We start from the raw sequence: 12,115 nt of genomic DNA on the forward strand, positions 1-12,115 counted from the left end.
CGGCGCAGAGGAGCCGGGAGTTTTCAGATGACAGTAGAGGGCAGGATCGTCAACAACCACCACAGGGACACTTGACAGGGTGGGACTGTGAGCCGTGGAAGCGCCTGTGGCCTTGTCGAGCGGCCAGGCCACAAACACCCTGACCTGTGGCTTCTGTGGGGAAATGAGAGGAGGCAAGCGTCTGCCCCTCTTGGAGCCCAGAGCGGGAGGAGACGACGGCACGGGACACAGGCGATCCTCGGCCTCCCAGCCTCTCGGCCTCCCCGCAGGCGCGCTGCAGACCCTGGGCCCCTCCTCTGAAATGTGCTCCCCCACCGCCCCCCACATCTCAACACTGAGCGCCCTTTAGGGGAGCGGGTGCCGCCCGAGGGGGAGGGGGTGACACAGAGGGAGATGTGCCCTGAAGTGACACGCAGTCTCCGGCCTCAGGAAGGGCCTGGTCCAGAGCTGTCAGGTGGGCCAGACCCGTCAACAGGTGACCTTGACATGCACTGGGAGAGGGCCCCGGACGGCAGCGGTGGCGCCCGGCAAGGTCCCACGGCCTCCGTGTCCTTCCGGGAGCTCCCCCGGCTGGGAGCCTCGAGTGGGTCACTTCCTAATCTGGGCTTTGGATTCACTCGCTGGTCAAAACGCAACAGACACTTAGGACAAACGCGTGGTTCTGGTGTGTGCACAGGCTCTGTGTGAAGAGGTGACCAGCGAACCCCGCTCCCGTCCGGTGATGATGACCTGGTCCCGTCTCTCGCGTGAATCAGGTCCGCCGCTACCTCGTGTCAGAACTTTGATAGGATCCAAGTAGCGTGATGGTAGGAGTCGGTACCCGAGCAGAAGGACAGATGGACAGAGCCCTGGCCCCGGCCCGAGGGCTGCGGGTGTGCAGTACATCTGTGCGGGTTTGCGGGGTGCTTCCGGGGCACCGTGAGCTGTCCTGCAAGCTGTCCACACGAGAGATTGCACAGAGCCATGCAGGCCGGCGAGTCCAGCACCTTCCAGGCGTCTTTGCTGGGACGGAGCAAGCCCCGGGTCCCCGCGGTCGCTGGGCGCTGAGCCAGGCCCCTCCCGGGCATCAGGGGGAGTCGAGACCTGACCGCTCAGGGAAGCATCTGCGGAGGGCAGCACGGGTGGTAGGTGGTGCGCCTCCCCGGCGGGGAGGGACCGGGACCCCACTGGGTCCGCGCCCCCAAAGCCCCGGGGCCCCACAGGCCCCACCCTGCCCCCTTGTCTCACACTGGGGTGTCCGAGGAGGTCCCCAGGGCAGCGGAGTGAGCGCCCCACGCCGGGCACTGCCCGGCCTCCACGCCAGCTGTCGTCGCTCCATGTCCCTCGTGAGCCAGCACCACCCCTGGGAGAGCTCGGCTGCCACCCCGGGAGGTCCAGCTCTGGAGCCCTGACCTCTCGCCTGGCATCCCCTGTGCATGCGGCTGGGGGCCCGTGGGGGCCCATGCGGCCTGAGATGACCTCATGGCAGCGTGGGTGTGGGGAGCGCCGCGAGCTTTCCCCAGGCGCACATGGCGTGCTCCATCCCCGAAGTCACTGTACCCGAAGCGAGGTGGGGACTAGGACTCTCCCGCTTTGCAGGTGGCAAACCTGAGGTCGAGGTGGCCAGCACACGTTAGACACCTGCCGTGGTGGTGGCGGGGGCGGGGACACCCACAAGTGGAGGAGACCTCCCCGGGCAGGGCTCCCACTCCTCATTACTAGATGGGGACGCTGGTGTTGGGAAGCAGGTAAGGCTTGCTCAAGGGCCTGCGGGAAAGGCGCGGGCAGTCGGCAGAGGAGCCGTCTGGGACCGAGGCCCGGCCTCCTGGCCCAGGGATTGGCGTCCCGCGGGCCTCCGAGTCTGGCCGCCACGGCTTGTTTAACCTTCTGGCTGAGCGTCGCCTGGGGTGTGAGGGTCTCGCCAGCGCCGCGGGGACTTTCTGCCTGGCTGGGGGCGTGTCCCGTAGCCCTTAGGCCTGGGGAGCCCGTGTGCCACGGCGCTGGCCACTGAATCCTCGCTCCATCGCTGCTCGGGAAGTCGGGGCCTGGCTGCCAAGGCTCCGTCCCGCCCGGCCCTCTGGCCCCAAGCGCGGCGGGGGCTCCAGGCCGCCCCCCGCTGGGAGACGCCGCCCAGACGTGCTGGGCTCCGGCCGTGGGCTCCTCTCCCCGAGGCCGGCGTTGCGGGTGCACGGGGCCGGGTGGGGGGCTCCAGAGCAGCGGCCCTCGGAAGGAGGCGGCCCGGCGACCCCTCGGTGCGGTTGATGTATGCACCGTCGGCTGGGCATCCCCGGAGGCTGCCGGAGGTCAGGGTCAACCCCGGGGCCTGCGTGGCCTCAGCCGCTCAGCCAGGGGCCTGCCAGCAACACCTGGGGTCCCCGGGATGGATCGCCTCCCCAGGCCGGTGCCTCCCGCCCCACCCGCCGCCCGGCCTGTGGACTGTGGCTGCAGGCCCACGGCCCTGAGAGCTGGTCCCTTATGCCTCCCTGTGAGTGAGCCAAGCGGCGGGGGACCCCCTGGCACGCACGTGTCCTCACTGGTCCTGTGCTGCGGAGCTCTCTTCCCGCCTCGACGGCTCGCTCCCCATCAGGCCCTCGGGCTCCCGCCGAGCCCCGATGATGCGTGCACAGGCCCCTGCGCCCTGCCCTCTGTGCCCGCGGCCGTCCAGCCCGCCCCACGATGGCTCCATGCACCTGCCGCCACGTGGGATGGGTTGGGCGGCTGGAAGCTCACGGGACAACTGTCTGGGTAACGTGCAGGACCTCAAGGCCTGCGCCTGGCGTGCCTGTGTCAGTCCTGGGTTCTTCTGACCTTCCCAACTTGGGCTTTCCTGTTGTCCCTCGTCACACGACCACACCCCTACCCTTCAGTCTCTGTTTTCTGGAATGAGCATGGCATGCTATAAATAAGCCCATGTGCCGGTAAGAGCTCAAAAAAAAAAAAAAAAAAAAAAAAAAGGCTTGTTGAATAAGTGACTACTTGAATGACTCATCTCGCAGGCCCACCCAGAGCCCAGAGCCCTGCACAGAGCAGGTGTTGAGGAAGCGAGGGCGGGATGATGGGGTTTAGAGAGGGGGAGACCACAGGCCTGCCATTTCCTAGCTGCCGGGATCTTCGCCCGACTATTCAACCTCTCTCGGCCTCCATTTCCCCACCTGTAAAATGGGATCAGCGCAGCACTCGCCTCAGCATTGCTGCAGGACGGAATGCGATGATGTGCGTGAAGCGCCTGGTACAACAGGCACCTAGTAAGCGGCAGCTGTGACCGCCCCTAATCAGCGCGCCCTGGTCTGTGATGCGGTTGTTTAAGGGCCTCGTTAATAAGGTGCGGCACCCATGGGCATCCTCTCGCTCTGCTCAGGCCTGACGACGAGGCCACACGCACCCGCTGGGGAATAGGGTAGAAGCGAGTTCCGGGAAGCCCTCTAGTTCCTCGGCTCTGTGCCCAGGTCTCTCTCCCCACGCCCAGGCCCCCCGTTACAGGTGGCCTCCTGACCCCGCCTCGCCCCCAGCACTCTCTTTCCAGCATGCCCTGGTGCCGAAGACCCCGTCCTGCCCCTTCCATCACTCAGCTCCCCAGCCCTAGATCGGAACGCCCCTTTCCTGGAAGTTTCTCCTGATTCTCCCCAAGCTTTCCCTCTCCTTCCCTGGCCCTGACCGGCCAGGCCCTCTCCTGGTGATCCCTTAGGATGATCCCTTCGCACAAAGGTCTTGGGTGGGAAAACGTCAGCTTTTCTCAAGTTACGTTGCAAGTGTAATGAGATTCCAACAAGAAATATTCAAAATATTTAATCACATTTATTGTATCTGGAAGAATAAAAGAAAACATGTTTTAAAATAAGAGTAATTTCTTAAAAGATTTTATTTTGGGATGGAGTCAGTAGTGGAGCGTCTGCCTTCGGCTCAGGCTGTGACCCTGGGGTCCCGGGATCGAGTCCCGCGTCGGGCTCCTTGCAGGGAGCCTGCTTCTCCCTCTGCCTGGGTCTCTGCCTCTCTCTGTGTCACTCATGAATAAATAAATAAAATCTTTTAAAAAAGTCAGATGCTTAACTGACTGAGCCACCAGGCGCCCCTGAATTATATCTTAGTAAAGCTGTTACCAAAACATTCCGGGCTCTGTCCCTTACAAGTTGCATCACCGGGATGAGGGACCCTACCTGCCTCTGCCTCAGTTTCCCTAAATGTACTGGCGACTGTGACAGCAGGGGAGCTCGTGAGCTTGTTGTGAGTCAATGAGGGGAATGGCGTAAGGGGTTAGCAGGGTGCTTGATGCACGCGGAGCCCTGCGTGAACAGCATCCACCGGGCTCTTGCACCGTGACAGGTGCACCCGCGTGGCCGCTGTCCTGGGCACGACCCTTGTGACCTCAGGGGTCCTCCAGTGCTGCGAGAAGACGCAGAGAAGGCCCGGCCGGAGCGCGCGGGGGTGGGGCAGGGACGGGGCCAGGTGGCCCTGGGCCCGAGCTCGGGTTCTGAACCTCAAGGCCGTCTGGTTTCCTGCGCTTGTGCCCTCGCGTTTGTGCGGATTCTCCTACTGCCCCGACCCTGTTGGCCGCACAGCCCGAGGCCCCGCTTCACCGCCCACCCTCCTCCTTCCAAACTGCTTGTCTCCTGCTTACAGCTATCAGGTGCCCCCGGAGAAAGGCTGCCGAGCCGGGCGGGCGCCCCCCGGGGTGGGCAGCGTCAGGCCTGGGGAGGAAGGCCCCCGGCGGCCCCCTCCTCGCCCGACAGACCTCTCAGCTTGGGCCTTGTCCTACGAGACGTGCGGCCCAGAGAGCCCTGGCTCGCCCTTGCTTCCCAGGCTCGGGCCCGCTGTCCGACCCCCCAGCCCTGAGCCCCCGAGCACGGGGACGCGGCAGTCGCGGCGGCCCCCACCCGCAGGCCTGAGAGCCAGCCGTGCGAGGCAGCGGGCTCGGGGGGCAGGGGCCCGGGAGCGGGGCTGGCCGGGTGGGGGGTGAGGGGGGCGCCCGGCAACCCTGCGCTCAGCGCCGGCGGCTGCTTGTTTCCCCAGCGCAAGGCCCCGTCCCCACCGAGAGCGGGCGGGGAGCAAAGCCCTGTCCGCCACCCGCAGGCACGTGGCGCCTGTGACACGCCGTGCCAGGGAGGGTGGGCAGGACCGTGACCATTTTACGGACGGGGCCCCGGGGGTGTGAGCCAGCAGCGATGGGCATGACGGTGGGTGGGCAGAGGAGCGTCGCCGCAGCTGGAGCCTGGGCGGCCCCAGGAGCCGAGCACGGGGGGTCGGGGGGGGCCCTGCGGAATCGGCCGCGGCCTCCCGGGTGGGGGGACAGGTGCGGGCCGCAGCCGGAGGCAGGCCGGGGTCTCCCCCAGGGCCGGCAGCGCCGGGAGGTGTCAGCAGCTGCGCCCGGCGCGGCCCAGGGCCCTCCCGCTGCGGCGGCCTGGCCGACTCCTCGGCGCCCTCAGGACCGCACAGTCGCTTTCTTGGGTTTTACGCGTGTTTGGAAGGAAGCTGTGCTCAGGGGCTCCCCGTTCCTTCGGGCCGCAGGGCTCGCGGGCGGTGCGGCAGGCCCAGTGAGAGGTGCCCCCCGGCGCCCACCCGCCCGGACCTCCGGGGCCGCCCCGCTCTCGTCCGGCCGTCCGGCCCGCCGCGGTGCCCTGGGGTCCTGGGCAGGGCCCCCGCCTGCGCCCTACGCGTTTGTCTCCACGATGCACTTGAGGAACATGGTGTCATCCTTCACGTAGGCGTGCTTGGGCGACTGCAGCCGGCTGAGGGGGAAGAAGAGCGGGCAGCCGCTGGCCACGTTGGTCTCGCTCTGCGGCCGCTGGAAGGACGCGGAGCTCAGGTCGGGCCGGAAGGCGTCGATGGCGTGCTCGCGGTTGTTCTGGTCGAGCAGCATGAAGGTGACCTGGCGGCGGGGGCGGAGGGGTCAGGCCGTGCCCCGGGGACACCGCGCCGCCCTTGCCCCGTGCGGACGCGGAGTCCAAGATGCAAGGTCCGGAGCACGCCGGGCCGGGCAAGGCCCCCGGGGCGGGAGCGCATGGTCCCGAGCCGCGGTGGGGGCTGCCCTGGGAGTAGGGGTGGGGGCTTTGAGCCCGGGGCACGGGAATCCCGAGCCACCATCACTCTGGGGTCAGGATGGGGCCGCGCGGCACGAGGGGGCCCCACCCACACCCCCGGTGCCCCTTCCCGCTCTGGACCGTGAGGCTGCTCCTGGGACAAGGCACGGGGACAAGGACAGGCGGGCCTTCCACCCAGGGGGTCAGTCGATGCCCTGAGCCTGCACGTGGACCCCAGACACGGGTGGTCCTGCGCCACACGAACCCCTTCCCTGGCTCGTGTCACTAAACTCAGGCTGCCGACCACGGGGGTCCTCTCGCAGTTGTCGCGCTTCGCGAGGCTCAGAAGGTGACGGGAACCAAGACGCTCCAGCCTCGCCTCTCACTGTAGTGAGACCCTGCGGCGGCGCTTTAAGACCTGGGGACTCCTATCCCGACCCCTGTGGCAGCCCCCCCTGCCCCCCTGCTCCCCCCCGGCCTGGTTCTGGAGCACCCCCTTCCTTCCCCACTCGCCGTGCGGGGAACGCCTCAGCCCGGCTCCTCTCCTGTCCTTCTAAATAGGTTTTTCTAAAGATCTTATTTATTTATTCCTGAGACACACAGAGAAAGGCAGAGACCCAGGCAGAGGGAGAAGCAGGCTCCATGCAGGGAGCCCGACACGGGACTTGATCCCGGGACCCCGGGGTCATGCCCTGAGCTGGAGGCAGACTCTCACCGCCGAGCCCCCCAGGCGCCCCTTCTAAATAACACTTTGTAACTTGGAACAGTTCTGGGTCAAGGCACGCGTGGATGGAAACTGCAGCGATTCCCCACGCGGCCTCCCCGCACCTGGAGCCGCCCTGACACGGTGCAGCCGCCCAACGTCTGGGGTCCACTCCGGCCTCCCCCGGGGCCGTGCACTACCTCTCTGGGCTGGAGGACCCCCGATGATGCCCGCCCAGGGGCGCGGTACAGAGGGGGTCGCTGCCCTACACTCCTGAGCGCTGCCCGAACTCACCCTCGAGCCTGATCTTTCACCGGCTCCACAGCCGCACCTGCCCCCGAATGGCCCACGGCTGGGATCACACAGCCCGTCCGCGCCCCGTCAGGCCGGCCCCTTCACGCAGGATCGCCTTTACGGGTCCTCAGGGCCCGACGGGGCCGCGCCGTGTGAGCGCCCTGCCGCCAGCACCCGCCCCCCGCCCCCCGCCCTCCGACGGCACCGTGGCCACCTGCACGTTCGGGCAGCTACCCGCGACGCTGCCGGGAACACCTGTGTGCCGCCTCTGAAAACCAAAATTTTTGACTCATTGGCCACATCCCAGGGGGTGCAGTGGGGTCGTGCGGGAGCACGTTTCACGGGGTACGAAACCACCAGATGGGCTTCCGAGTTGCGTCCCGCCCAGCCGCGATGGAGGGTCCTGGTGGCTCCCCGTCCCCGCCCGCACCTGCTGCGGCCAGCGTCCCGGGCTGACAGGCGTGCCCTGCCCTGGGCTCCTTCCGGTTGAGAACGCCGCCACTTGAGGCTAGCCCCACGGCACCTCCTCCAGGAAGTACTCCGTATTCACCCCCATGGGGGTCGGGGCTCCAGGCCGTCGGGGGCGCCGGGCCAGCACTTTAGCCCCCCCAGTCCCTGACAGCCCCGGGCGCGAGGGGTGCGCTCAGGCTCTGGCTTTATACGAGGTGAAACTGAAAATGCAGACGGGACCAGGACCCAGGCTCCCCATCCCCCGCCCAGCCCGTACCTTGTTCCGAAAAGGCCAGGGCAGCAGAGCGTCGTACTCCCCTCTCATGATCACGATGAAGAGCGACAGGTGGGTCCTCTTCCCCGTCCCGTCCCCATTCAGGTAGAGCCGCAGGCACAGCTTGTAGCCGTACTTGGCCGTGTAGAAAGCTGAGGGGCGGAGGGCTCGGTCAGCACGGGCAGGCCCACGGGCAGTGGCTCCAAACTGAGGCGCCCCACTCCAAACTAGCGCGGCGAGGAGGACCCGGCTCCGGGAGGTGACCTCGCCCAGCCGTCGCCTAGCTGTTGCTCAGCCGTCACCCAGACAGCCGCCCGGAGGTGACAGGCGCGCCCCCGAGGACTGGATGCTGAAGCTGCAGGCCCTGGCACCACGCTTCTGATTTTGCCCACCCGTGTTTTGCAGAGGGGAAGCCCAGCCCCGTGGCCGGACACGCCGGGCGCTCGCGGCAGAGACAGAAGCAGGGCCCGGGCCCACCTCACGACACCGACTTCGTTCCGCTGCCCTAGGCCAGGTGCTCAGCCCCCAGACGCTGGGGAGCCTGGGGCAGCTCCCGGGTCTGGCCGCCACCCCCGGTGGGCGCCCCGGGGGATGAATCATCCCTGATGATCGCCCAGAGGGGCCTGGGCTCTCCGTGGGCAGCAGAAGGGGCCGTTGGAGGGTGCGCACCCGCGGCTGTCACCGCCAAGGCCCTCGGGGCCAGGGAGCAGGTGGGAAGAGGTGCAGGAAGAACAGGAAGGCAGAGACGGGGCGGCTCTGAGGCAGCAGCTGGCTTGGGGAGCGCCCGCGTTAACCCGGCCTGGGGGTCGCGGGTGGGTCCGAGGAGCTGACGACCGGGAAGGCGTGGAGCCGGGCCCCGTGCCAGGTCGCTCACACCTGCCTGCAAAATCCTCCTGATGGGCCACCTGCCTCAGATGCGCACACGCAGGGTGACAGTGAGAGTGTTGTGCAAATCCACTCGCTGTTACGTAGATGGAGCCCCCTGATTAGCAGAAACTTCTCCTGGGGCGCTCAGCGGTCGAGCACCTGCCTTCGCTCAGGTCGTGATCCCGGGGTCCGGGGGTCGAGCCCGTGTCGGGCGCCCTGCTCAGCGGGGCGTCTGCTTCTCCCTCTCCCTCTGCCCCTGCTTGTGCTCACTGCCTCTCAAATAAATAAAGTCTTAAAAAAAAAAAAACCCAAGGGGCGCCCAGGTGGCTCAGCGGTGGAGCACCTGCCTTCGGCTCAGGGCGTGACCCCAGGGTCCTGGGATCGAGTCCCACATCGGGGTCCCCTGCAGGGAGCCTGCCTCTCCCTCTGCCTGTGTCTCTGCCTCTCTCTGTGTCTCTCATGAATAAATAAAATCGTTAAAAAAAAAAACCCCAAGAACGAAATAAGAGAAACATCTGCTGAGTGTTCTCCGCGGGCGCGGCGCCGGGTGAGGAAGCACCTGCGAGCTGCTCACCGCCTACGACGCCGTTCGGCTTCCTCTGCGCTGGCCTCGCTCCCCGGCCCTGCGGACGGGGTCCTGCGCTGGCCCTGCGGCAGGTCCCCGCGCCCCTCACGCCGAGCAGCTCTGGCTCGGGCACCCTCTCCATCGCGGCCGGGAGCCCCATGAGGTCAGTAACAACCTCATGCCACCTGGCGGAAGCGGGCGGCTAGGGACTCGAGGGGGGCCCGCGCCACTCTCCCCGCCCCGGGGCTCCGTGTGGCTGGGGGGCCTGCCGCCTGCGCCCCGGGGTTTAGATGGCCCCGCTGGACCCCGCGCGGCGGTCACCGGCTCGCTGCCGTCCCTGCTTGCTTCCCGGAAGCCTGCCCCCGCACCCCTGCACCCCAACACCACCCTGACCCCCACCCCCACCCCTGCGGGTCTGCGCCCGGGGGAGCAGCGGGTACCTGGTGAGAAGAGGCTGACGGTCCTGCCGCAGGCAGACTCGTGGCAGCGCCTGGTGACGTTGGTGATCTTCCACAGGAACGTGCCATCGAAGGAGGCCTCTTCCGTGAGGCGCAGGCTCTGCTCCAGCTTGCCCAGGGCCTGGTCTTTCTGGGCCAGCGTCTGCTGCAGCTCCGCCACCTGCGCCAAGGAAGCCCAGTCACTAGGGAGCCAGGGGCTCGGGGGGGGTGGGGGGTGGCACGGGGTGGGCTCGGGGGGGTGCACGGCTGGGGGCTACATGGAGGGGATGGGTGACAGGGAGCGTGGGCGGGGATGGGGGGCACGGTGAGGCACGAGGTGGGCACGGGGGGGACATGGAGGGGATGGGGGATGGGGCGTGGGCAGGGACGGGGGCATAGATGGGGGACATGGAGGGGATGGAGGACACGGGGCATGGGCGGGGACGAGGGCATGGGGGGACACGGAGGTACAGCACAGACGGGGGGACATTGGAGAGGATGGGGGAGGGGGTAACGGGGTAATGGGGGGCACAGGGGGCGGGAGGGCACAAGGTGGGCACAGGGGCCACGGAAAGCCTCCCCCAGGCACACATAGTGGCCTTGTGCTGTCCCCCGGCCTCCGTCCCCGCTCCGTCCTCCGTGGCCCCCACCCTACCCCACGGCCCACACAGCCGTCCCCTGGGAGCCTCCCCCCTCCACCCCAGGGGCCGTGGGACACAGCCTGTGCCCTTTCCACAGGGGCTCCCCCGAGGAGGGCTGGCTGGGCTCACTGCTCAGGTACCAGAGCCAGGAAGGTTCTGGATGCACTCAACACACGGCTGCTGCCCTGGGGGGCCCACCGCGACCTGAGGCAATGGTCACATAGACAAACGCTCAAACCGGGGCCCGCTTCTCTGCCAGGTGCCCCCACTGACATTTGAGAAAAACATGGACTTGTTCTCAGGGAAGGCAGGAATGGAAGTGAGCGTCCTGAAAGGAAACCGAGTCCCTAATTCTCGGCTGAGCAAGCTGGAGTCCTGAGAGGGGACGTGACCCATCCAGGCCTGCATAGCAAAGCCGTGGGGAGCTGGAACTAAATCCAGGCCTGAGCCTGCGTGAGACACTGATGGAACGTTGCTGGACAGGAAAAGGGAAAAAAGGAGCACTCTTGGCACGGATACTGGTTATATCACGACAAGTACGAGCTCTGGAGCAAGGGAGGGCACAGCCCTCTGGTCAGAGGGGTCATGTCGGGGACTTAGGGTGGGACCACCGAGGCCGCTGAGCTTCAAGGAGGAAGTCCTCGGGGACTGTTGGTCTCTGAAGGCCTGTGCAGGGCCCAGGGGGCAGGTTCGCGCAGGGGGCCTGCAGTGCAGGGCTGGGAACAAGGCACCGACTACACCGAGGGGCCGATTTTAGTTTAGTATAAGGAAGAACTTTCTCATAGTGAAAAACGCCCAGCGGTGGAGAGATGTGCTCTGGAAGGGAGCAGCCTGTCCCCGTAGAGATTCAGGCAAGGGATTGAGGCGCACGGGCTGCTGGGTTGGCCCTGGCCCTGCCTGTGAGTCAGCGCCCTTCTTAGGGGGTCCTGGGCCCCAGGAGAGGGCCTGTTTGTAGGGCAGGGCGGGTGGTGGTGGGGTCGGGGAGGAGTCTGTCTGGTTGGGGAGGACGCTGCAGGGAGGCTGCCTGCGCTCCCGACACCAACCGGGTGGTGGGGCCTCTGAACCCACTGGGCAGGGCCTTGACCTCGGCTGCGGGGTCCTTAAGCCCACCGGGCAGGGCCTGAGCTGGGCCATGGGGTCCTTAAGCCCACCGGGCTGGGCCTTGACCTGGGCTGCGGGGTCTCTAAGCCCACCCGGCAGGGCCTGAGCTGGGCCGCGGGGTCTCTAAGCCCACCGGGCAGGGTCTTGAGCTGGGCTGTGGGGTCTCTAAGCCCACCAGGAAGGGCCTTGACCTGGGCCGCGGGGTCTCTAAGCCCACCGGGCAGGGCCTTGAGCTGGGCCGTGGGGTCTCTAAGCCCACCGGGCAGGGCCTGAGCTGGGCTGTGGGGTCTCTAAGCCCATCGGGCAGGGCCTGAGCTGGGCTGCGGGGTCTCTAAGCCCACCAGGCAGGGCCTTGACCTGGGCTGCGGGGTCTCTAAGCCCACCGGGCAGGGCCTGAGTTGGGCCACATTGTCTCTAAGCCCACCGGGCCGTGTCTTGAGCTGGGCCGCGGGGTCTCTAAGCCCACCCGGCAGGGCCTGAGCTGGGCCGCAGGGTCTCTAAGCCCACCGGGCAGGGTCTTGAGCTGGGCCGCAGGGTCTCTAAGCCCACCGGGCAGGGTCTTGAGCTGGGCTGTGGGGTCTCTAAGCCCACCAGGAAGGGCCTTGATCTGGGCCGCGGGGTCTCTAAGCCCACCGGGCAGGGCCTTGAGCTGGGCCGTGGGGTCTCTAAGCCCACCGGGCAGGGCCTGAGCTGGGCTGTGGGGTCTCTAAGCCCGTCGGGCAGGGCCTGAGCTGGGCCGCGGGGTCTCTAAGCCCACTGGGCAGGGCCTTGACCTGGGCTGCGGGGTCTC

General features: G+C 67.1%; 1 protein-coding gene across 6 annotated transcripts in view; it reads right to left on the reverse strand.

Annotated features, from left to right (window-relative positions):
- PHF19 (PHD finger protein 19) overlaps positions 1-12,115 on the reverse strand; it is a 45,031-nt gene that overhangs the window by 20,387 nt on the left and 12,529 nt on the right. For 5 of the 6 annotated variants that reach the window (XR_005367244.1, XR_005367243.1, XM_038553251.1 and 2 more), the window contains 2 exons: positions 9,587-9,764; positions 7,718-7,866 (listed from right to left, as the gene is read on the reverse strand). Coding sequence is in view for 4 of the 6 variants with exons in the window: in XM_038553251.1 (XP_038409179.1) it covers positions 7,718-7,866; positions 9,587-9,764 (327 nt within the window). In the remaining 2 variants the exon portion in view is untranslated. Of the gene's footprint in view, positions 1-3,761; positions 5,843-7,717; positions 7,867-9,586; positions 9,765-12,115 lie in introns of those variants that run through there. The other variant, XM_038553257.1, reaches the window with a different exon arrangement.

This window comes from Canis lupus, chromosome 11 (genome assembly GCF_011100685.1).
Source record: "Canis lupus familiaris isolate Mischka breed German Shepherd chromosome 11, alternate assembly UU_Cfam_GSD_1.0, whole genome shotgun sequence".
Classification (NCBI taxonomy): Eukaryota; Metazoa; Chordata; class Mammalia; order Carnivora; family Canidae; genus Canis; species Canis lupus.